Source organism: Staurois parvus, unplaced genomic scaffold (assembly GCF_062004578.1).
Source record: "Staurois parvus isolate SC_StPar_1 unplaced genomic scaffold, SC_StPar_1.0 ptg000564l, whole genome shotgun sequence".
Classification (NCBI taxonomy): Eukaryota; Metazoa; Chordata; class Amphibia; order Anura; family Ranidae; genus Staurois; species Staurois parvus.
Genome location: NW_028318360.1, coordinates 1,016,787 through 1,043,431, shown reverse-complemented (window position 1 = coordinate 1,043,431; position 26,645 = coordinate 1,016,787). Strand labels below are relative to the sequence as shown.

At 42.0% G+C, this 26,645-nt stretch overlaps 1 protein-coding gene across 4 annotated transcripts in view; it reads left to right on the top strand.

The window, feature by feature from the left end:
* ZFYVE28 (zinc finger FYVE-type containing 28) overlaps window positions 1-26,645 on the top strand; it is a 371,188-nt gene that overhangs the window by 317,269 nt on the left and 27,274 nt on the right. For 2 of the 4 annotated variants that reach the window (XM_089691531.1, XM_089691528.1), the window contains 3 exons: window positions 13,340-13,491; window positions 18,641-18,757; window positions 23,868-23,972. In XM_089691531.1, the coding sequence (XP_089547657.1) occupies window positions 13,340-13,491; window positions 18,641-18,757; window positions 23,868-23,972 (374 nt within the window). Of the gene's footprint in view, window positions 1-13,336; window positions 13,492-18,640; window positions 18,758-23,867; window positions 23,973-26,645 lie in introns of all 4 variants that reach the window. The other 2 variants (XM_089691530.1, XM_089691527.1) reach the window with 1 other exon arrangement.

Here is a 26,645-nt window from a genome sequence, read left to right as displayed (position 1 = left end):
GGCCCTGATTTTATCTGTCTTTTTTTTGCCTTGGCTGATGAATATTGTCAGCACACTGGTACATAACTTTGTCTGACGAGCTCTACTGCCATGGCATATGCTTTCTACAGCCAAACAGGTACCTTTTCTGACTTTACTGCCTTTAACTTCACCCTGAATATCTGCCTGTTCTATTCAAGAAGACCTAACTAACATTATGCCGCCAATAGATGGATCAAATATCGGCTGGTTCAGTAGAGACTGCCCGAGATTCGAGCCATATATGGGCAGGCTTGTTGTACTGAAGTTGGTCGATGGATCAACTTCAGTACAATCAGCCTGTCGGAATTTATGTACGCAGTCACCCCTGGTGGTTATAGCAGCCTGCAGTGATCATTATGTTCTTCTGGCAGGGAAGGCCCCCACTGGTGGAACACAATAGTGCTGTGGGAGAGATTTCCCCATCACTGCCTGTGTTCGAGCAATTTTCTTTCCTCCCATCTGTGGTGGAAGGAAAGAAAAATGTATAGTCCGTGCCTTCCCTTAATTAAAAAAACATTGCACTACATAGTAAAAAAAAATGATCCGTGCTAAAGTAGTGTTCATGAAACAAAAACAACTACATGTATTCACTGCTGCTTCTTTGTTATTTGATCTAAAATATGTCAACATATGAAATAAAGGTGATCAAAGTGAAAGTGCTCCTCAACTTCACAGTAGAGCTGTGATTAAAGCTATCCCAATTGTAACAGAACATAGTACAAAAGTTCATAAACATCCATAATAGTTCCTGGAGTATCCACCACACATCATATGTATGTGCCAACCACTCTCATGACTGGCATATCTCTCTTTAACAACTCCACCTCAGCTTCCAGGCATCATATCATCAGATCATTCCTTCATCATGCTCCTTGGTAATCATATGTCATTTGAAAAAGATGGGAATAGCCTCCAATGGTACAGTAACCAAACCAGCCACAATTTATTAATAAAAAGCCACTTACAAAATAAAAATCATATCAAGCTCATCTCATATGGAAAATGGTGTATCAGCTATCTCACCACCTCTGGAACCAGAGCACACCCACGACGACACTTCATTACGGTATGGACGTCACTTGTGGTCGCGTAAACACGCTCCGATGCATTTCGTCACTGCTGACTTCGTCACAGGGGTTAGTTACATGCCGCAGCAACCCAACTCCCTAGAAAAAGTTAATTGGTTCCTTTCCAACAAAAATGCATTGGGTGCATTGGAGAGGCTAAAATGTCATGCTGCTTCTTTGCAGAGGTGCAGTTAATCCCATATTAGCCAGCTTGTCCATCTGTATATTTAACCACGTATATGCTGCACTAAAATGCAAAACAACAATAATACAAAAATTTGGGTAAGTCTAGTAATATCAACCATACTACTTCAGGATTCCAAATTAATCAAAAATCACTGTAGGAGAGGGTATATTGGTCAAAATAAAGCATACATAACAAAAAACTAAAATCGCTAACAGTTATAAATATATAAATCACTAAAAATTTGTATAACATAAAATCGATCTTATGTAGCATAAAGTTTTCCATCTTATACATATAGTATGAATTTAAAAAAATTATTATTTTTTAACATGTACATATAGAAATCAATATATATCTCAAAACCTGCTATAGACTCTATCTAATTCTACCACATTAATAATCACCGATTAAAACAATTTAAGTTTCCAGTTCTATATTCAAACCTTCAGGTGCTAACGTGCATTGGGTGTAAATTCCTTTTGTTTCCCTCTTGCAGAGGTCCCTCAACCTATTGGAACCAATCCTAGAGGGGTACACCCTATCCACTCGGCAAAATTGCAAGCCAGATGGGTCTTTGTTGTTAAACACTATATGCCTTCCCTTAGTTTAGAGGGGTTTTTTTGGAGCATATGTGCAACTTGAATCATCCCCAAGGAAGCAGCTACAACTTTTTCTTTATAGATTTAGTTATTCTATGTAGACTGTTGTAACAAAAGGATAAAATATTGTGTGTGTTATGCTCAAGTAGGTGGGAGAAAATTAAGAGAAATGGATGATACAAGAAGAGAGTAATTGCAGTAAGTAATCACAAAGACTGAAAAGGAGAAAAGAATTGCACAGAAAATTAAGAAGAATAAAACAATTGGGAGTAGCCACGAGCATCTGAAAAGATTATCGCTATAATTACCATGGAAGATCATTATTCTATAAAAACAATGAACTAAAGACTGTTAAAACCCGGTGGTTCCTTAACTTTAGTTATTTCCAGGTGAAGATAAATTCTGCTTGGGAATCTTTTTAATCACTTGAGTCCTAGCCTGTATATACCCCTTCGATACTGGCCATGTTTCAGTTTTAGGTGCTGTGATAGGTTGTAAGTAAATATAAATGGCGCCACAGAAAGGATATAACTCTCACTAAACCCGTATCAAAAATAAAATAATTAAAATATTACTTCTATACTCTACCAGCTGCAAAAATCCACCCTATAACCATAAGGTGTACAAACAATGAAACAAACAATTTGCGCTAGTAAATAAAACACCAAAATATATCAGAAAAGAAAAAATTTATATGATTTATGGGACATTTTTCACATTTTTTTAAAGTCCCATAAAAGTAACTCTTAATTGGTGTGATCAAGAAAAAAAGTTTTTTTTATATAAACGAAATCCGCCAAAAAAACAGTGTCAATCCACCACCAAATAAACTAAATAAACTCACCAGAGCTATATGCTGATATTATAAATCAGCATAAAGCGCTTTTTGCTCTGGGAGCGATGGTCAGCAGACTGATGAGACAATACTTGGCTTTAGGCACGATATCCAGGGATCTATACTCTGCAACAGCCACTGTTTGGCTTGAAAATCGATATCCAAGGAGCAATACTCTGCAGTAGGATGTGTTACTAGATAGATCCACTTCTTATAGACACCACCATATCCATAGGGTATTAGACCAGCCACTCGGGAAAAGAATAAAAGCTCATGGTGCAGTACCTTTTAAAATCATCTCTTTTAATACACACACATTGCACTTACAAAAAACAGTGTCCCAGCCGACACCAGCATCAACAGCATATCAGGTAAAACAAAAACGAACCCAGCCGCCTTGCACATGCGCCGTACCAACCACTGGGAACGCAATGACGTCACAGCAATCAAGCCCCGAGGTCCCTCAACCAATTGGAACCCCTTGTAGACGGGTACATCCTATCTGCTTGGCAAAATTGCAAGCCAGATGGGTCTTTGTTGTTAAACACTATATGCCTTCCCTTAGTTTAGAGGGTTTTTTTTGGAGCATATGTGCAACTTGAATCATCCCAAAGGAAGCAGCTACAACTTTTTCTTTATAGATTTAGTTATTTCATGTAGACTGTTGTAACAAAAGGATAAAATATAGTGTGTGTTATGCTCAAGTAGGTGGAAGAAAATTAAGAGACATGGATGATACAAGAAGAGAGTAATTGCAGTAAGTAATCACAAAGACTGAAAAGGAGAAAAGAACTGCCCAGAAAACTAAAATGATTAAAACAATTGGGAGTAGCCACGGGCATCTGAAACTATTATCGCTGTAATTACCATGGAAGATCATTATTCTATAAAAACAATGAACTAAAGACTGGTAAAACCCACTGGTTCCTTAACTTTAGTTATTTCCAGGGGAAGATAAATTCTGCTTGGGAATCTTTTTAATCACTTGAGTCCTAGCCTGTATATACCCCTTCGATACTGGCCATGTTTCAGTTTTAGGTGCTGTGATAGGTTGGCTAACAATTACTTGGTCATGTGACACTATACTGTACTAGTTGATCATGTGTCCCCCTGGTTGTGCTCAGTGATAATCATTGTGCCCCTCTTTCCCCAATCACCGTGTCATATCGGACATGCAGCTGGCCACCCATGCCCTATTTCTGCAGTGTATTTATAAACGGCATTCAAGAGACCGTTCTCCATCTTCCTGCTTTTTTTTGTTTCCCACAATACGGTGATAGGAAGGAGTACAAAAATGTATGCTTTATTTCTAAACATAAAAAAGGGCATGTCACCTTTTGGAAGCACAGAGCTAGCCAACCCAAACTGGAGTCTTAGGGGCAGCAAATCTGACATTCAGCAAACTTTTACTGCAGGTAAATCTTCTTGGTGCATGTGTTTTACATGATAGTGACTGATTCACCACCAGTGAATACTTGGTAAAGGTCACATTCATTCCCTTTTGATGTCACTTTCTGTACCATTTATGAAGCAGATGGGCTGGTATGCATTTTAATCACATGCTCCCCAAAAGAGAAGGAGAATGGTTTGCAGCAGAGGCTCATGTTGGTAACGTGGTACAGGAAGGAGATTTGATCTATAAAACACTGAATAGGCATAGCACCAGGAGATATTGGCCTCTATAGGATGGGGTGAAGTGGAGAGTTCCTCCTTCAGGTGCTGAGCTGTGGTGGTAGTAGAAAAATGAGTTGCCTTTTTAATTCTGTTGTCACCAACATAGCCTGTAGGAACTGTAACCCAGATCAAGATGAAGATCTAGTGTCTAGTAAATCAAGCATGTAAGTGGTAAGGTAGCCCATAAATGAGTCATTTTTGTTTGCTCAACCAGTGGGTTGATTGAAAAAAATGATTATATTCCCCCATCCACACACTCAATGATGATAGAGAAATCCTCCCCGCTGAGCTTTTGTATTCTGTTAGTAGGGAAGACTTCCCTGCCATCAGAATACATTGATCAGCGCTGCCGGCTATAGCCAGCTGTGCTGATCGAGTGGAGAAAATCCAATGGGGCGGTTGTACAGAAGTCGATCGGTATATTGACATCTGTACAACTTTCCTGCCCACACATGGATCAAATGCAGTCGGTCCCTGTTGAACCATCCAAATTTTGATCTTGGCTTTAGGCACATTTATTATGGCCACGGATTGCTACAGATGAAAACAAAAAAGGCCCACAAAAGTCTGTCCTGTAGACTAATTCAGAAACAAAGTTGTATCCTTTACTAAAATAAAATATAAAGGGTCACTATGATTATAAAAATGCACCACAGCATGTCAAGCAGGTATTTATCCATTTGCTTCTGGGATCAAGAGAAATGTTTCTTGTAAAAGCAAATTGAACCAGACTTAATGAGTTTCTTTTCGCTTCCTCTGGATCATCCAGAGTGTTTTCGGGATTTTATTTGCTTTTGTGCTCACTTTATGGACATAAAACAATTTCTGACCTAGTTTTGTAACTTTGCTGTGTAGCCTATTGCTTCTCCAAGTCTTTCATGTTCTCTAACAGAAATAATTTAGTCTCCCCAAAGTGTGAGCTTCACCATCAGCCCCGTTTACTGATAACAAGCAGTGCTGACCTTCCAGCATAATGGAAAAAAAATGGCAGGACATAATATCTCATTATAGCTCAATCCCTATCCTTAGGTCAGCCTTCCGCCACCCTGCAGTCTTCTAGCACTGGCTGTGACAATGTGTATTGTTATGTAAATAGAACCGCATAGAACACATCTTCATTATCTGCTGGATTCTCCTATAAGCTCTGCAGGTTCCTCATACAGAAAGGGCACGCCTGCAACACAGTTGTATTGTTTGTGATTGCGTAAAATAATACCAGGCTATCCCATAAGCTGTGTAGATATTACATTCATCTAACAGATAAGGTCAGCTTTAAATAAAACTGCAGAACCCCATTATATACAGAGGCATGCACCTTCACTCAGCCACCCCCCATGTAATAATGCAATACACACTAAACTGAGCATGTGCAGAAGGGCTACGGGTTCAGTCTGTCTTATCAGGTGGACATTTGAACAAGAGGAGGGGGATCTTTTTACACAACATGGAGGATTAACCCCTTAGGGCCTTTTTACACAACTTGGAGGATTAGCCCCTTAGGGCCTTTTTACACAATGCAGAGGATTAACCCCTTAGGTTCCACAGTGAGTATAACAAGCATGCTTTACTGCATATACAGACTGATTTTACTATTGTGGGTTTAGTAACACTTTAATATCGCAGTGAATTTTCCACATTTCGAAGAATAAACTAGAAGTTGTAGGACACAGACCATGCTTAATAATTATTCATCTCCCCAGTGGGATGGACCCTCCATAATACTTATGCATAGAACATATACATATAGAAGGTGAGACTTTAAACTTGACAAAGGGAAAAAAAGTCAAGATTTGATATGTCACAGCTGTGCCAATTACCAGATTGTTATCTATAATCTTTCTTCATATTAAATTCCCATCATCCCCTGCACAGCGGCTGACAGATCAAGCTGGGAATGGAAGTACAGACTGCTGCTGAAAGGAGATAAGAGATCCCAGATCTGTGATGTCTCCTGTCTGCAGCTGCTAGTATTCTATTAGATGCACTTCTGTTGGATTGGCCAGGTGTTGAGAAAGGTCAGACACCCATCAGAAGTGTGGCAGGAGGAAAGTTTACACTATTGGATAAAGCAGCCATATTCCATGGGGGGGGGGGGGGGGGGGGCACAGGACCGAAAGCTGTAAGTACACACAACGTAGCCATCACTAGGGCTCAATTACGTTTTTTTGTTTTTTTTTTTGTGGTTCACATGAGCACACTTGTGCTCTCCTGTGACCCCAAATTGGCTGTCAGCTGATGTCACTGACTCTGGAAGGGATCCTGACTGCTGAGAGCCTAAACAGCCCCTTCCCAGCCTGGTGCTTCAGTGAACGCTGCAGGGGAAGAGCAGAGAGCCGGTGACTTCAGAGTCGCCACTCTCTGCTCAGAGAGGACCAAGAACTGAGCAATCGGCAGTCGTGATCATTCAATTATCGGGTGTAGAGCTGGCGGAGGACAGATGCAGTTGCAGCAGGGAGGCAAGTAAGAATGTTTGTTGTTTTTGTATTCCCACACTTCACTTTTAACCCCCTAAACACCTACAGCACACAAATACGCTGTGGGGCCACGTATTTGTGTATCTCCCTTTGTGCTGAGATCGTGCGCCCGGGATCTCACCGGGTACAGACAACAAAGAACATATACATATGTGCTATCACTGCGATTGTCAGGAGCAGCAGAATTTATTTTGGGTTGTTCTTTGGTGGTGGGTTATGGTAGTAACAAGAAATATACAGCTAGATTTTAAAAAATGAATTTTTGTTTACTATTTTGGGCCAGGTTTCCATTGATAATAAAAAAAAAAATCAGGAGATATCCATTACCATTCACCACCAAAGAAAAGCGCAATTTGTTCTGAAAAAAACAAAGTATAATTCACCTGGATGTACAAAGTAGTTGTGAGAAGTACGGATTTACTAACACATGACAAAGTTGCAAAATGTATTAAATTATTTCATCTACTTGTATAATGCAGTCAATTTACACCGCGCTTTACACACACACATTGTCCATTCCCATCAGTCCCTAACCCTCAAGGGGTGTACAATCTAAGGTCCCTAACTCACATTCATACATACACATACTAGGGACAATTTAGACAGGAGCCAATTAACCCCATGTCTTTGGGGTGTAGGAGGAAACCGGAGTACCCGGAGGAAACCTACGCAGGCACAGGGAGAACATGCAAACTCCAGGCAGGTGGTGCTGTGGATGGGATTGGAACCAACGACCCTAGTACTGCCTGTAAACTAAGGGCTCGTTCACACTTGACTTTATTTCTAACTCTATAGCGTTTGACATGCGTTAGGGAAGCATTTTTAACACTCTCCAAACGCCCTATACGCGGTTTTGAGGCAGTTGATAGGTGTTTGCCAAGCGTTAAAACCGCACCACAAACGCCTATAATGAAGTTAAATGGTATTAACGCTCCGCAACCGTGTTGCAAATGCCTGCCAAGCGTTTGAGGAGCGGCACCATAGACTTGAATGGGAGGCTTCAACTCCTCCTGACTCGACAAGAGGTGCAAGTTGTGACGTAACGCTGTGAACAGCATTGTGTGCTGCCATGTGCAAAATTTTCATAGGCATTTGAGAAGCGTTAAAAACACTACCCAAATGCTTGTCTGACACCTGCTGACAAAGCTAGTGTGAAATGAGCCGAAGGAGAATTTTAAGGCATCATGTATTTTTTTCAGCTGCTCTTAGTGGCATCTGGTGCTTTTTTTTTTTTTTTTTTTTTTTTTCTGCATGTTTGCCTGTATGTCCACGCACACATAGGCATTTAGAAGGGTTTAGAGGCAGGAAACCCCCCCCCCCCCCCACTGTTAGTACGTCCAGGAGCAGCTGCGTTTTGGACCGAAAATGCATGACGCACATTTAACACTTGAGTGTTAAATCATTTTAATGACCAGAATAATTTTTTCGTTCTGGTCAATGAAATGAATTAACTCCCAAATGCCTGACGCTGCTAAATGCACCTAGAAACGTTTAGCCACATTTACAAGCATCAAGTGTTTTTTTTTTATTTTTTTCTGCCAAAAAGCTGCTTCCAGGAGAAATGGTGTCTAGGAAAGATAGAAAAGTGTCCAGCGGGCATGAGGTCTAAATCTGAGTTGAGCCGCTCACTAGGTTCACACCTAAGCGTTTTCCGCTACGTTTTATAGAAATGCACTACAGTCCATTTAACATGGTTTCCTATGGGACAAGTTCAGATCTCGCATTTTCACCTGGTGCGTTTTTTTTGGAAGGGGTCAGGGACTTTTTTAAATGCAAAAGTTGCATTTTTGGTTCTATAGACTTTAATGGAGACGCTGCAGAAAAGCATGTAGTGCGTTTTTGATGCATTTTTTACGCGTTTTTGATGCGGTTTGCATTTTAATCTGCCTATAAACAAGAAAAAAAAAGGAAACTCATCAAAAAGCACTTCAAAAATGGATCAAATGCAAACTGCATAGGTGTGAACCTAGCCTTACACTTTTACCCTTGATTCATGATAGTGCGGGTGGAAGCCGCTGCAGGATCTGCACTTTGTCCCGCAGCTGCAACCACCCGCACACAAAACGCGGGACCCGCAGGTGGGTGCCATTAATCATTGGAGATCACACCCGGACTGTAGTGCAGTTCCCAGTGCGGGCTGCGATTTCTGGAAAGGTGCAGGGACTTTTTCTCTGCGTTTTGCAAGGCACGGCAGCCCATTCAAATGAAAGGGTTGCCGTACCATGGCCCGCAAAACACCACTAGTGTGAACCAAGGGTTAATGCATCATCTTTGTTGGCTCTTACATTGCCATTTATTGCTATTTTTGTGATATCATCCCCCGATCATATTTGCATCTCAGTTTGCAGGTTTTCTATGTTCTGGTATATAAATGTAATTAAACCTGGTATGTATATTGGGTTTTTTTTTTGTACCGTTTATTTCATTACATGCCGTTAAAAACAAACCTTGTATAGCCTGGAATCTAGTGTGTAGTACATTTTACCCAGCGGCCATTTCCGAGGTAGTGTGTCAGTGTGAGCCTGTTCTAGATCAGATCAAATTATTATTCTGGTCAATGAAACAATTGAATGCCTAAACGCTTGACGCAGCCCAATGTGTTAAACGTGTTTACAAGCATCAAGTGTTTTATATGCCAAAATTCTGCTGCCAGGAGGAAAGACGTCTAGGAGTGAGAGAGAAACGCCCAGTGTGCGTGAGGTCTTATACAGGCCATACATGGGCCGAATTCCGAATGAATTTTCTGTAGAAAATCGGACATTTTGTGTGCTTTTTAATCCAATGGTGCCACCAGGGGCGGACTGACCATTTGGAAAGTCAGGCACTGCCCGAGGGCCTGGGGTCAGTAGGGGGCCCATGAGATGCCCCTGGTACCTTTTTCATAGGCTTTTTTGAGTTTGGGCAAGGACACAGGGGTCCCATGATCCCCTATTGCCCGGGTGCCCCATGAGTTGTCAGTCCGCCCCTGGGCGCCACCATTGATTTCAAAATTCGACCAACCAAGCCTTCAATTTCCCCTCATGTTGCTACAGAAAAGAATATTCGTAGCCAAGAATTTTCCTTTTCTTTCCAGGTCACACCTCATTTCTTTTCCAATTACATTTCTTGCACGATTCTCCCTTCATTGATTAGAAATTTGTTCATTTTTCAAAAAGTTTCCAACATGCCTGATCACTCAGATTCAATGGTCACATGAAAATCTGCTGTTTCTATGACCCACTAATGGTGCGAAATTCGAACGAACATTCTTAGAAAAGATTTTTTAAAGAAAATTATTTTGGAATTTGACCCGTGTATGGCAGGCTTTAGTCTTCCACATAACGACTTCTGCACGGTGACCCTGGAAAGAGCTGATCACACATGTGTGTCACTCATCAGTGTTGTAGTAATCTGTATCTGTGTATATGGTAGCGCCTGCTCATTATTGAAAAGCTCAGCCGATGCTGAATCACTGGGTAGGAGCATTGGCTGCTATTGAAGTCCAGGGAACAGAAGTGTCTGTGTCAGCTGCCTGAAATGACTAATTATCTGAAGTTGCAAATCCTATTAATGACACATAATTGTTTTTGCTTACACCATCAGATTGATTCTGCATGCTGACATGTTGCTTGTAGTTACATTGATTTCAGGATTAGACCTCTATAATAAATATATCTATTATGCTGGCACTGCAAGGCAGCTAAATTTATTTGTATATAATGAAGCAGCAGGATTCACATATGGCTGTGAGCAGTAATGTCTGTACTGATGGGACGCATAGGGGGAGATTTGCTAAAACTAGTGCGCTCAGAATCTGCTGCAGCTGTGCATAGAAACCAATCGGCTTTTATTGCCAAAGCTTAGTGCTACTAAACCCCGGACCCTGCATTCACTATATCTGGTCCCCCACAGTACACACAACATGGAAGTGCAATTATTTTAGTAAATTATAAAGTGCTAAATACCTTTTCTCATCAGACGTTAGAGCAGTCTTGTGACTAGAAGTGTCCAGCAACGCACTGGTTAAAGCTTGTAGGAGGCGTTTTTATTTCTGCTCCCAGGAGGATGCAAAACCCCTAACCTCTGTTTGGACACTGCTGATTGACCCTGTGCTGATCACATGCACTCTCCCAAGGAAAAAAAAAAAACTTCTCTAGCAATGCACACCAAACTGAGCATGTGCAGAGTGACTCCACACAATATGTCTTATCAGGAGATAAGAGGGGGACACTGGAAAAAGGGGAGGATCAGAGCAGTCTGGATCAAACAGCATTTTTACACAATGCAGAGGATTAACCCCTTAAGTTCCACAGGGAATATAACAGACATGCTTTACTGCATATACAGACTGATTTTTGTGCTATAAATAAAAAAAGACCGACAATTTTGAAAAAATAAAAAAAATATATATTTTACTTTCTGCTATAAAACCTATGCAATACATTTTTTAAAAAAGAAAAATCAAGTTTCTTTAAAAATTTAGGCCAAAATGTATTCTGCTACATATTTTTGGTTAAAAAAAAGTCCCAATAAGCATATATTGTTTGGTTCACGCAAATGTTATAGCGTCTACAAACTTTGGGACATTTACTGGAATTTGTATTTATTTTTTCATACTAGTAATGGGCCAATCAGCAATTTATAGCAGTACTGCAATATTGCGGCGTACAATCTGACACTAACTAACACTTTGTGGGAACCAGTGACACTAATACAGTGATCAATGCTTAAAATTATACACGGTCACTGTACTAATGTCCCTGGCTGGGAAGGGGTCAAACCTCTAGGGCGATCAAAGAGCTGTGTGCCTAGCCAGTGTTTATGTGTTTACTTTTAGGTGTTTTTACTAAGGAATACGCTGGATTTTATTCCCTGCTTTCCAGGGAAACAAAAATCCAGCATATCCCCGCTGACAGGACTGAGCTCTGCGTTGTTGATGTATGCAGAGTTCCGTCCGGTGTGTCTTCTCACTGATCAGTGGGTGCCAGCAGTCATCCATTGGCCGGCACCCGTTGATTGGTTTCTGCTGTCATTTGTCAAAGCGCGCCCCCTACCCATAAGTGCGCAATTACGTGTATATATAGAGTGGCCACCCTGTTGCATTAAAACTTCTATAGGGTGGTCAACAATGGATACAGAAGACCATGGTAGAAGAGTAAGGCCTCATTCGCATGGGGCACATGAATCTGTACCCTGTGTAAGGTCTCCATGATGCGTTTGGGGTTGTGCACCCACACCCCCATGGATGTCACATTGGGAGCAGCGACTGTGTCCCAATTAACCAGGTGGTTGAGCTTCATTTTTACCTCTAACCCCCCCTTCCCAAACAAACACATACACACACCATCCCCCTTCCCCAAGCCCTGCATGTATCTGTACACCGCAGTTTTTATAAGCTGTGCAAATGAGGCCTTAGGCTCCATTCACACTTCTCAATTGAAATTGCAGGCAGATTCACCGCTATTTGAAATCGCTGGGCAATTGCAGTACAATGCACTGCATGCATCTGGAAGCCATTATCCTTCAATGGCACCCAAAATGCGATGCGATTCTGCCTCAATTGCCAAGCGACAGAATCCCATGGCGAATCGTACCTTTTATAAATTGCACAAAGCTTGTCGAGTGACAGAATCCCATGGCGAATCGTACCTTTTATAAATTGCACAAAGCTTGTCGAGTGACATGATCACACGGCGAATCGTACCTTTACAAATCGCACGAAGCATGTCACCCAAAAAGGAGCAGTATCTTCTTTTTGGGTGACCAACACGCATAGGGCAGCCCATTCAAGTAAATAGGCTGCCCTATGCGACATGCAGAATCTCTTGAATATCACATGAATGGGGCCTTAGGGTGGAGGAGGAAGAGTGTAGCTTCCACATATGTGATTGTAAGACACTGAGTCCTGTTTTTATTTATTATTTTAGAAGCGAACTTTGATTTAGGTCCCTTTGTTACCTTGGCAGATCTGTTTGCTGGGAATCTGATGCACTTGTAGTGTCTTGTTCCTCCCACGCGCCCCATTTCGCTGCCAGAATTGATTAGTGAGTCAGCACGTCTCTCTGGTTACTATGTATATACTAAATTTTGTTTCTGAGAACATACATGGAGGTGGAATGCTCCTTTAAAAAATTCCAATTTGAAATGGTGAAGAGTATCCTAACCCTGGCTGTGACTTTGTAGAAAGTTTTGTTCTTGGATGTGGATGGATTTGGGTTTCTGCTGAGAGGTAAGCGCTGGTGTTATTGGAAAGCAATCTGCTGCCTTGGCATCTCATTGTGAGATTGTCACTTCACGTCTCAGAGTGACAACTGAGAACGGGCATCTGTCAGACTTCTTACTCTGCGATAGAAATCTGTATTTCTCTTTTCCCGCGTATGGGAACACGGCTGACCTTTTCTGTATCATCTTTAATAACGCATTGCTACAAGTGTTGGCTGCCTTTCACCGTTCATTTTTCTCCTTGTTCCTCGTTCTCTTACCTCTGTGTCTTCTCCCAGCAGCTTGATGACCAGCTCCTGTTCATCGGATGACATTGATCAGGAGGAAATACAGCTGGCCTTGCAGGCTGCGAAGATTGCGTCCAGAGAAAAGATCAGATCCCGCTTCCACAGCAGTAATGACCTCATTCACCGGCTCTTTGTCTGCATCTCAGGTTTGTCTCCCTTCCATTCATCAGAGCTCTATACAGCTATTCTATCCTCTCACTCATCTGATCAACACACATTCATATAGAATATGTTGGCACCAATCCACGGACACCATTAGTTATTTTTCATGTGTTTGTTATTTATTATTTAAATTATGTTCACATAAAAAATAAATTAGTCATTGTTCTGGAATCATTATATTCCGCATGAAATGAACATTTAAAGCTGAACTCCCGGCAGATATAAAACTAACACCAATTATTGCAGCTCTGTATTCTGGGGGAAAAAATCCGTACGTCTATTTTTAAATGCAGCCAATGTAAATAACCTTCGTTTGGTTTGGTATCGGCCTCTATGAAGCCTCATTCATATATGCGTTTGGATCGACTATGATTTCATGAAAAACACAGTAGGGTAAGTGGGAAGACCCCCCCCCACAAATATGAGGCTGACCATGCCCACAGCCATTCACTGCTGTTCTTTTGTAATCGGATATGCAGGGACTACCTGTGGATGATTGGTACTAACAAATGGCAACCACCCCAACTGGTCTTTGCTGCAAGGAGCACATGAAAGGGCAACGCATGTCGTAAAACAATTATAAATTCCCAGCTCACTTACCAGCCAGCCTGCAACAAACTAAATTACGCTAACAGTTCACATATAAACAAGGGGTTTAGGTTGCACACATTTGCAAATGTAGCAGGTTGCAGAGGCCACTCCATGGCACTCCAGTATATCTAACTCGCTACATTTTTAGAGTATGCAAATTTGGAGAACATATAAAATATTGGATAGATTAAGGGCAGGTATGCCTAGAGGGAGCCCATCTCTCCTTGAAGGTATAGGGACACCCAGCAATAGCACAATGGCAGCAATGGTGTCCAATGCTTCCTCTGACCAGTTCTCTCTCTATCCATTCAGTCGTATGCGACCCTTGGCGATTGCATGGACCGTCACTCGTAAGCAACTTTTTCCATGAATTCTCAACCAGAGATATACATTGATTTATAGGTGAATGAGTTTATGGAGGCTTTTCTGACTGTGTTTCATTAGCTGCTCTAAGCAGGGAGTGAATAAAACATATATTTTTCTTTATATAGCTAGGACAAGGTTTAACCTAATTGCACCATGGGCCAAAGCCTAGATCAGCAAGATTGGTGGGTTAAAGGAAAGATGAGTATGTGCATTTGAGGGGTACTGGAGTTAAATAACCCTTTGTATAGTAAATTTAAGATGATTGGCCTCATATTTTTGTAAAGAAATAAACTACTTACCCAAAATGGCAGCCACATTAGACTATCTATCCATTCAGTCGTATCCAACCCTTGGCGATTGCATGGACTGTCACTTGTAAGCGACTTTTTCCATGAATTCTCTTAGCAATTATTTTACAGGGTAGGTTGCCAGGTCTTTCCCCAACCCCTACCGTGCAGGAGATCCCGCATGGCCAGGGATGAAACTAGGACAATTTAGACAGGAGCCAATTAACCTACCACCATGTCTTTGGAGTGTGGGAGGAAACCGGAGTACCCGCAGGAAACCCACGCAGGCACAGGGAGAACATGCAAACTCCATGCAGGAGGCGCCATGGTTGGGAATTGAACCCATGACCCATTTACTGCACGGCCTGACCAATTCACCAATAGTAAAAACAAATGGCATCCACCCCAAACTATAACTGGCCTATGCAGCGAGGAGCATACCTGGAGACGATCAGCCCTGAATGTAAACAGTCTGTGTCCTGGGCCAATCATCCACAGGTAGTTGCTGCATGTCTGATTTTATGTAAACAGCTGCGAATGGCTGTGGGTACTGTCAACTTCTCATTCCTTTGTATGGGGCTTCCCACCGGCAGTTGCTCACAGTAAGCCCTTCGAGGTCTACTTGAAGTCAGCTCCAAATACACCAGAGAATGAAGCCTTCATCCTCTATACAGCAGAACTTACACTGGAAGAGGGATGAACAGTTGTAGGATCTAATCACATGTGCTTCATTCAGATATACAAGGAGCATACTGACTGGAGGAAAATTAGTTCTGAAAAGCTTGGCAGTACCCTGCTGCACTTACACTGTCCAATCACAGGTTAGGGGCAGAAGGTTGACTAAGCTGTATTGCTTCAGTAGAAACCAGGTAATTTACTAACCTGGCCAAGGCATCTGTCAGAGCCATGCAAATCTCAGAAGATGATAAAAATACAAATCGTTTGATAGGTAAAACAGCAGTTATGTTTCACCAGCTCTGGAAGATTTTACCCCCTTCATTACCAGGCCTTTTTTGCCGTTTGGCACTGCGCTAGTTTAAGTGGTAATTGCATGCTCATGCAATGCTGTATGCAAACAAAATTATGTAATTTTTTTCACCCAAATAGTTTTCTTTTTATGGTATTTGATCACCACTGGGTTTTGTATTTTTTGCGATATAAAGATTAAAAAAAAAACAAAACATATCCAATTAAAAAAAAAATTCTTCATAAATTTTGTCCAAATTGTGTTCTGCTATGTCTTTGATTAAAAAAAAATACCAATAAGTGTATATTGATTGGTTTGCGTGGAAGTTATAGCGCCTCCAAATTTTATATGCTGAAGTTTTGTTGTTTTTTTTTTAGTATATACTACTAATGGTGGTGATCAGTGACTTATAATGGGACTGCAATAGTGTGGCAGGCAATCTGATGCTAACTGTTGCTGGGGGGAACTGACTGATCAGCGACTTATAATGGGACAGCAATAGTGTAGCAGGCAATCTGATGCTAACTGTCGCTGGGGGGGGGGACTGGCTAACTGCAACTGACATCACCAGTGACATTAATACAGTTGATAATACTATACATTGTCATTTAGTAACGACACTGGCTGGCAAGGGGTTGACATCTAGGGCGATCAAGGGGTTAAATCTATGCCTAACTATGTGTAATGTGTGCTGCTTTTACTAATGATCTCTCAGTTTCTCATCCCTGCAAAGCAAGGATGAGAAACTGAGAGATTGTTCCTTCTGTATAGAGCCCTGTGTTGAATGTCCACATAGAACTCTGGGCTGTAATCGTACACAACCAAGCAGCAGGTTCCAGCAATGAAACATTGGCTTGGACTTGCTGACAGCCTCCTGCTGTGTACAATCAAATCAGGAGTAGGCGGGCAGGGGGCACGCACGCTTGTCTGAAACCCAGAACCAGACAGCGACATACGGTTACGTCGCTTTGCCTTTGCTGGCCACTTTGCAGCAGATTGCGGGTGGCCAGACCACAAGTGGTTAATAATGGTTGCAGCAGCTGGTTCCAGCAAATATTATAAGCTCCTTTTTTAAAAGATTGAGTTTTAGGAAGTGGTGTGACATCCATATTGATCAACCTAGAGATGATTTTGGAAGCTGTGCAAGGTTATCAACTGACCAAGGGTGGAGGTGTAGATAAAAAATACAAGGGGGTCAAGGACAGAGCTTTGGGTGATCCTACAAAAAGAGGAAGAATAGAGGAGCAGATGGAGTTGTAGGTGATACTGAAGGAGCACTTGGATAGGCAAGAGAACTAGGAAAGAGCAGAGTTGTGCAGGCCAAGAGAGTGAAGTTTTTGGAGGAGAATTGGGCGGTCGGCTGTATCGAAGGCATCAGGAGGATCTAGTAGTAATATTATTAAGTGTTCATTGGTTTTAGCAGTTAGTCATTTAAGTTTTGTAGAGTATTGTGGGGGCAAAAGCTGGACTGTAGGGGGTTAAGAAGGGGTAGCAGCATACACAGATGTAGAAGAGCTGAAGAGGAGCAGGGAGATGGGTCTGAGGTTGTTCAGACTGGTAGAGTCCAGTGAGGGCTTTAGAGAGATTGAAGAGCAAGGCTCCATACTGCATACAGCTATTCCAGGCGTATTGGCCTTCATCAGTGTGTTGTGTGCTAGGTTTCAGGAGAGAAACTGTACAGCACTGGGCTGGCATAAAGATAAATGCACTTTTCTTTAAGGCTCCATTCACACTTGTGGGACTTCAAAGTTGCGTAACAAATCACAAGTCGTTCTTTTCAATGGCACCCATACAAATGGGCGCTGCACTACTTTGATGCGACTTTGATCCAGAGAGTGTAAAGTCGGACCAAAGTCAGATGCCGGAAGCTGACTGGTTTCTATGCAGAGCTGCACCAGATTTTACATCCTCCGGTTTTAGTAAATTAACTGCAGGAATAACCCTCTTGTGTGATAATGTATAGAGACGTGTGCCTGAGCTGCAGTGGGTAACCAAGAGGACTTTCTCATTGAAGCACAGCTGCTGTGTTTGCTGGATGAACTTAGTGCTTAGATTGCTTTCACATGTTACCTGCATTACTTGCCCCTTGCGATGCATAACTATGAATATTAGAAGTCACCAAGGAGTTGTGTGACCTTTTATAAAATGCATAGTACAGCTTTGTGCATTAATGTGCTCAATAAACTTCTAAGTGAATCCTAATTTCCATACAGCAGAGGGAACTTTATTCCACATATAACATATTTTATATATACTGTATATAATATTTTTTTTTATAATTAAACTAGTACCGGACAGCAGTGAATCGCTTACGTTTAGGTCCAAAAATGTCATTTTTCTGCTTGGCAACCAATATTCTGTGCTGCCTGAATAACCATTAATAAAAACCATGTCTGTTAAGGCCACGTTCACAGTTGAACATTTTGTATCTTGTAGCTCGACGCTAAAAATACGCTCAGCAAGCAAAAATCTATTGTTTTCAGTAGATCTTACGCACATCTCAGCATTCAGTCGCTTGTAGCAAAACGCCTGTCGCTCAAAAACATACGCAAGCTACTTTTCAGGCAGAATGGAGTGTTTTTGTTCCCTTAGACGTCAATGGAAATGCCTGAAAAGCTTGACAGAAGCGTTTTTGAGTGTTTGCAGCTCAAACATCCCTTTTTTAGCTTGCCATTGGCCACATAAAAAATGTCTATTTGAAAAAATGCTTGAAAGCTGTAAAAACGTGCAATTCTGCTCCAAAAAACACTAACACACTTAAAAGAAACACTTGAAAAAATGATCGACGGTGTGAATGAGGCCATATTGTTACTTGCCCATTTGGGAGGATGCAAAATGGTTTCACCTCCGGACATTTCTACATGATGCCCAGTACTGTTCCCTGATCGCGTAAGAAGTGTCTGTTCTCATTGTCATCCTCAGGTGTTGCTGATCAGTTGCAGACAAACTATGCAAGTGACCTAAGGAGTATCCTAAAGACTTTGTTTGAAGTCATGGCCACCAAACAGGAGATAGATGACAAAGGGAAGCAGAAAAAAGGTAACTCATTTGTTGTTTTAAATTCTTCTAAATGCATAGGCGTTAACAGGAAGTATATATTGCACCCCGGCCACACTGACTTAAGGTTTTTATTTTACACGTTTTGTGGAAGTACAGTTAGAACATGGGATGGTTTTCATCAGGCATATGGCAGGGCTTATGCACACAGACGTTGTTTGAAATGCATGTTTCTCACAAAAGTCCTCAGTCATCTGGAAGGCCTCTCATGCGTCTGATAATGTATTAGCAATTCTTTAGTTGATAAAAATGTTCAAACAACTTTGTATAGACCAGGGGTAGGCAACCTGCGGCTCTCCAGCTGTTGCAGGACTACAAGTTCTATCATGCCTCTGCAAGTCATAGCTGTAACTGTTAGTTTTGTAAAGTTGCAATGCCTCATGGGAAATGTAGTTCCACAACAGTAGAGAGCCGCAGGTTGCCTACCCCTGGTATAGACCATTGCACTTAGTAAATCTGGTTAATGTCACTGTTTACCCTTGCTGCCCTTTCACACTGATGTAGTGCAGTTTGCCTGCAGTGCCTGCGCAGCGTACCCGTGGGTTTGGTGCAGGTCAGCTGCTCTTTCCCATAGAGTTCTTTTTTGTCCTGCAATTTTGGTGTGCTTTCTGAAAGTGCACACAAACCAAGGGACATAATAGGAGTCAATGGGAAAGTGCAGCTGACCCGCACAAAACCTGTAAGTACACTGCGCCGCACATGCGGTGCAGGCACACCTCACTATATCAGTGTGAAAAGGGCCTTAGTCCATCTAGTAGCTGCCAACACAAGTGCAGTTTCATTTGCAGACAGGATAAACCGGGGAGGTATCCATAAAAGGTAAGTGGCACCGCTCAAACGAGTAGGGGTTGGAAAACCCGGAGACCAGTCTTCAGTGACTCCATAACGCGCATAAGGAAGATCCAAGCCAACAACTCAATGACATCCAAATATGAAGGAATTTATTGGCTATGTGGTCAAAAGCAGTACAAAGACAGTAACATGTTTCAGCCGTCAGGCCTTAGTCATAGTAGTAACTAAGGCCTGATGGCCGAAACGCATTACCAATAAATGTATTGAGCACATAGCCAATAAAGTAATTCATATTTGGATGTCAGAGTTGTCTGATTGGTCTTAAAACCCAAGGAGGTATATTCTAAGGAATGTTCATGATTCCCTACAACCCCCTTCCCCTGTTTTCATCAAAGTATCGCCCCTTCTGTGAAGTTGAATACAGTTGTACTGACGGTCCTGTATGTAGATGGGGTAAAGTGGAAATCCGGTCAAAACCTAACTAAGCTTAACCCCTTGGTGCCGGCGCCTCCCGGCCCTTTAAGGGTTCCAGAAGTCGGGAGGAGGGGTGGGGTTTTAGAGTCATGTGACAGCCGTGATTTGCTGTCACGGCGGTCACATGATCGGGAAAGGTCCCGATCGAAAGAGGAGATCGGGACCTTTCCGTGAGTACCGAACGTGTGTGCTGGGAGCTCGCAAGATGCGTTTAATAGAACGCAAATGTGCGGCTGCTTAGCATCTAGGCCCAGATGCCGGGGGACCTCACATTCGCGTTCGGACGGCGCCAAAAGGTTAAACCTATTCCTACTCCACTGACTCTCCTCTCCCCTGAAGCCGCTGCTGGGAGCCATCACGTGACCAGACTGGAGCAGCCTTAGATTAGGCAAGTGTAGACCTCTTTCCAGGATTCCTTTACAGGCTTGTCAGTATAGGGCTGAGAACAGAGGTGGGCGCAGGTGTAAGATTAGTTGATGGGACTTCTACTTCCACAGTGATCAAAGTGCATTGACTTAAATTGGAGATTGACCAAAGTAAAGGCACATAACAGGAAATCATTAAAGACTTGGAGGAACAGTAATGCCTGAGTGGAGTAACACAAAAGACGAGCAGCACTAGAGGAGTTGTGGAGACGGTAGGGAGGCGGCAGAGCATGCTGATAATTGGAGACTCAAGCATGACATTGGGCTCAATTCACAAAGCTTTAGGACAAGGCAAAGAAACGTTATTTTAGCCATGTGACTGTAATTGTCAAATCCTGTTGGACATAGCTGAAAAATACAGTAACTTTTTAAAATGGAAGGAGACTTGTACTGGTGTGTTGGAATTGCAACCAGCAGACAATGGGAGCCAGCACAGGTGCTGCGATAGAGCGGTTGTATTTAGTATTTTCAGAAGATTGTCAATTTTAAAATAACCTGCTCTTCTAGAAAAGAGTCCTTCTAGAAATGGTGATGGATTTCAAGTAAACTTCAAATACTTTAAATTGTGCTGCAGTGGGTTCCCATAAATTACATGTCTGGTTCAAATCCACTGAAACACGCTGCCCTCTTGTGGTGATATTTTAGAAAGCAGCAGCCAGCTATCTAGAACCAGAAGAGGTAAATAAACACTTTTTCATGATTCTTTTTTTTTTTTTCAAAATATTTTGCGACACATTTTGAAGACAGGGATTACATGTACTTTTAATTAAAATAGTTTTTTGTGTTTTATACTAAGAAATGCTGCAAAACTAATGCAAACTAAGTTTGTTTGATAATGGTTAAAAACGGGGAGGGCTTACAGAAATTGTCATGGTAGAGGTTGGCTTCAAATGCTATTTAAAGCCTATCTCCAGGCAAAGTAAAAATCCTCCCTTGCAGTGGCGCTTCCCACTCACTTCAAAGTTTAAATGTTCATCTAGATCTGGAACCCCCCCAAAAAAACTATTTTACTTACCTGATCCTCTGCTTCCACAAGCTCCCTCGAGGCTGTGGGACTCATCCTTTTTAACAAGGGTCTACACAATGATCACTGAACATAGCTGACTGCATTTTCTGCCAGCCAATCAGAGTAGTTCCTGCTCACAGACTGGGATATAGGTTGATGTACACATGGGAGTGCACATGCAGTGTGGCTTAAAGTGGTTGTAAACCTCTGACATGAAAATGGGGAAAGCATATCCCTCTATAGTGTGCACTTGTCTCAGTCCAAAGCACTTAGTGTCATTTCTGTCTGCTGCCTCATTCCTCTGCTATCTGCATGAGACCCCAAGTGTTAAAAGGTTGACAGGGGAGGGAGTTCCAGCACACAGCCTGTGATTGACCGCTTTAGCTTTGTTCCTGTGTGCTGTGCGAGGGGGGGGGGTCCAATCCCTCCAATCGGCTCTCACTGAGCTCTGCAGAGTGTATGAGCTTTCTGCAAGCAGGGGGCAGGGAGATCAAATTACAAGCTATATACATTCTGCACTTTACCTGTAGAGAACAGAGGGTTGCAGACAAACAGGTACAACCAGGGGCAGACTGACAACTAATGGGGCCCCGGGCAATAGGGGATCATGGGGCCCCTGTGTCCTTACTCAAAAAAGCCTATAAAAAAGGTGCCAGGGGCATCTCATGGGGCCCCCTACTGACCCTGGGCCCTCGGGCATTGCCCGAGTTTCCAAATGGTCAGTCCGCCCCTGGGTGCAACTTAAAGTGTTACTAAACCCCGGACCCTGCATTCCCTATATCTGGTCTCCCACAGTACACAGAATATGGAAGTGCAAATATTTTAGTAAATATAAAACTGCTAAATGCCTTTTCTTATCAGTAGTTAGAGCAGTCTTGTGACTTTTTTTCAGTGTCCAGCAGAGCACATGTTAAAACATGTAGGAGGAGTTTTCATTTTGCTCTAGCAAAATACAGGACCCCTGACCTCTGTCTGGACAGCGCTGATTGGCCCTGTGCTGATCACATGCACTCTCCCAAGATAAAAAAAAAAACCTCTCTAGCGATGCACACCAAACTGAGCATGTGCAGAGTGACTCCACATGATATGTCTTATCAGGAGATAAGAGGGGGGCACTTGAAGAAGGGGAGGATCAGAGAAGTCAGGATCAAACAATGTTTTTACACAATGCAGAGGATTAACCCCTTAGGTTCCACAGTGAGTATACCAAGCATGCTTTACTGCATATACAGACTGATTTTACTGTTGTGGGTTTAGTAACATGTTAAGTAGGAGGATTTGTTTGATTTCTTTGTATGACCTGAGGCCAGTCATTTCAATAGGTATATGTAAGGGTTTGAAACCACTTTTAATTGTATGTAAAGCCATTTTTTGGGTTCTAGACAACGTTTGGTGGGGTTAGAGCCCATTCATGCTTCTTATTGATGCCATTGTCACCACTTGGTGGGATTCACTCTCTCCATTTGTTGTTGTGACCACTGTCATTGGGTCTAACGCTGTGGGAAAATACTAAATGTTTGGCTGTCACTGGAGCAGGGAATAGGAAGATTATCCAGTGAAGACATTTGTACCAATGACACCTGTATAAGAGTGGATGTATCTTACGTTGGAGATCACTCCTATCACTTTGGTTGTGCTCAAGTCAGAAAGTAAAGAAATGTTTCCCAAGGACACGCTGACAGCAAAGTAAAGCTGAACTCTAGAGAGCTAAACCTGCCCACCGTGCAGCATGGCTTTGATACTGGTTTAGTCTAGGGGGCATGGGGTAGGCAGAATGGAATGCCTTACTTCTCACTCTCACAGGCTTCCTCCCCATCAGACTACTGGTCCACAAAGACTTTTTGAAGGTGGTACAGCTTCCCCATCACTGACTTTGTCATGTGCAACACAGAACCCAGTGGTCTGACTCTGTACATGAGGACATCAAGGGCCCGTCCACATTCTAGGACTGCAACAAATATGAAGGAAATTGCAGGCTGCCAGTGAGCAAGGAAGAGGTAAGTAATCCCCTCTGGTAAGTCCTGTAGACAGAATGAGCATTAGAGGCAAACAGGGAGAGCCAGCAAAGGTGGATTGCTATAAGCTGAATGGAGGTCAGCTGTAATTGATTTTCATAAGAAGAAGTTTCAGAAGATTTCCACAAGTAGACCAAAAAGCTGTTGGTTTGTCAAAGTGTCACATAGAATGGTAGATTACCTGAAGCAACCAGGCAGCATCATTTGTATCCCAGGTTTGAAATGTAAAGTAGACTCATAGTGCTTTGGGTGACATGGATGGGTTTTTTTTTTTTGTGAAAAGTGAGGCTCATTTTGAGCATGCAATGTGCCGTTTTTCAGTTTTTCTTAGGACTGGTGTCTTATTTGGAGAAACAAATGATGATTTCTCTTTCTCACAGTGAGCCAAGGCCTGAGGAGTTCTGCTTTAGAAGATTGTGCTCTCTGTCAAGAAACCATCTCATCCTCAGAGCTAGCTGCCAAGGCCCGCGATGGAGAATTTGAAGGTATGGATAGCTAATATAATGTAGTGGTGTATATGTATATATGTGTGTGTATGTATGTATGTATATATATGTATGTATGTATATATATATATATATATATAGCCCCATTTTTCTAAAACTGCTAAACAGTGGTGTCTCATTTGGACTGCTGGATTCTTATTAAAAAACATACAGGCATCAGCTGGATTGAAACTCCTTTGCAAGTTCTGTAGCCAATTTATTTGCAAGCAAGTTCTGCAGCCGGCTAGGAACAATTAGGGTTCTATTTAGAAAGGACAGGTAATCTCTATCTGCTATTATATTTCACAGTAATACTACATTATTTTATTTTCTTATGCACTGCTTTACATTTATTGTACATTGACATCAATCCCTACTATTCGAGATCTTACAATTTAAGGTCCTTATATCACACTGATTCTTCCAAATTCTAAGGCCAATTTAGACCGAGCCAATTAAGCTAGGAGCATGTCTTTTAGAGTGTGGGAGGAAACAGGAGAACCGGACACCAATGCAGGCACCATAAGAACATGCAAGCAGTGTTGTGGTTAAGATTCATACCAATGACCCTAGAGCTGACCAGCCACTTCTCCTTGCGGTTAGCCTAATAATAAAAAGCAGCTGAAAGCTGCGATATCCTATGGAGATCTCTCTGCCTAGGGAAACAGAGAGAACTCTGACTGGAGGAGAGCCAGAAATGTGACTTTGAAAGATCACGTGACTGAACTCTCCTCCCAGATTTTCTTTTTTCTACAAACTCCATTTATTTTTGCCCAATTTATATCCACAAAAACGGTGGAACATTTAGCACATCGGTAACGCATATTGTTGTGCTTTATAAATTTGAGGGATTTTTTTTCTTTTTTTTTTGTAGCCTGTGGAAAGGGTGTTGGTAGTCCCATACCCCTGTTTCATAGATAAGACCCTTTCTAATCTAAGTGGCTCACAAGCCCCATCCTTGGGTTCTCCGTATGCAAACACCATCCTAACAAGTGCTTTGCCATGCCCTCTTGCCATCTTTCCATTGAAGAGGTTCAGGGCCTTGCCTGTAATAGGGACCAGCTCTGAATGTAGAACTGAAGGTTGTGATTATTCAACAGTGGGGTGAGGGACTACTGGAGCATTCCAGAAGATAATGTGTGGACATTATGGATGCGTGCACTTGACACGAGTTCAACTTTACTGGGTTCATCAAAGGATAGGTTTCCTTCTAAATCTCCAAAGCATGTACAATATGAAAACTAAAGAGCTGCTGCTCCAGGTCCATCTGCTTATCCGCACTTCTCACACCTGCTCATCGGGGGTGCTCACCCAGTTTGCAAACTGGTCAATGTAGTGAAGAAAAATCCAGATAGCAGCACTCCAATGGATCTACTTTTCTTGATATATAAAAAAAAAACCAAGAGCATTCACGCATTGGCGCTTACTCATTGCCTCATCTCATCAGTAGCCAAACAAACAAATATATGTTTCTCACAGCTGCTGATAAATCAGAACCAGACCACTCTCAGGGTATATTCTGTGTGGTGCAAAAGATTGTCCCTGCTGTTTGCATTTAAAAAGGTTGAAGGTGTTTGTCTCCACAAATAGTGGCAAAGAATATAGAATGAAGGAGTTCATCAACTATAATACGAGGCGTGTCATTTATTTAATCACATGCTAAATTTACCATATACAGTATGTATGTAGATCGACCAGGAGGCTGTGTGATCACCTCCAAGATCACGTATATGACATACAGAAGAAACATTCTACTAATGTGACTAACCATTTAAATGGTGTGTATGGAGGTGACCACGCAGCCTTGAGCATGCAGAGAATTGAGAGAGTTAAAAGACCCTGTAGGGGGGCTGTGTTCAAGTTGCTTTGCAAATGCAAAGTTTTTTGGATATTCTATTTACAAACATGCTGACAAAAAGGTCTTAGTGGGATTTCACACATTTTCAGGAATGATATATGTGTAGAGGTGCACACAGTTCCCTGGGTGCTACTTTATGGGTCAGATTATAGTGGAGAGTGATTAGGTGCGTTGATAATAGATATACAGATGGGTTTCGTTTTGTAAATATTTTTGTATATGATATGCAGTTCTTTATATTCACTAGGTTTGGTGGGGATGTTGTACTTAAAGTATCTGCATAGTTTTTAAAACCATGTATATGTATGGGGTTTGAACATGGAGGTCTGAGACAGATTTTCTATTAAGCTGTGCGCGAACATCCCAGAGAACAGGCTGGTTCTGATTTAATTATCAACAGCTGTGAGCATAATATAATTGTTTTTTGTAATACCGGTGAGATGAGGCTATGCGTAAGCGCTAACTCACATAACATATCAACCTTACTCTTGTTCCCCAATGTCTGTGATTTTTTTTTTTTTTTTTTAAGTATCAAAAGTGGATCCATTGGAGTGCTGCCATCCAGAATTTTCTTCTCTACATATATAATATGGAAGTGGATGATTTCACGCATGAGCTTGGATCCTTGTCGACCCATAAAAAAAAAAAATTGTCAAGTCATATGAACCTCAAGGAGCAGTCATGTACCTGTATGCAAGCTGCACCTCTGTAGGTTGCTCAGGTTCCCCCAAAACCTAGGTTGCCCTATAACAGCCTTTCTCATCCAGGGTGCCTTGAGGTTTCTTCAGGGGTACCTTGGCAAAACTTATACAAGC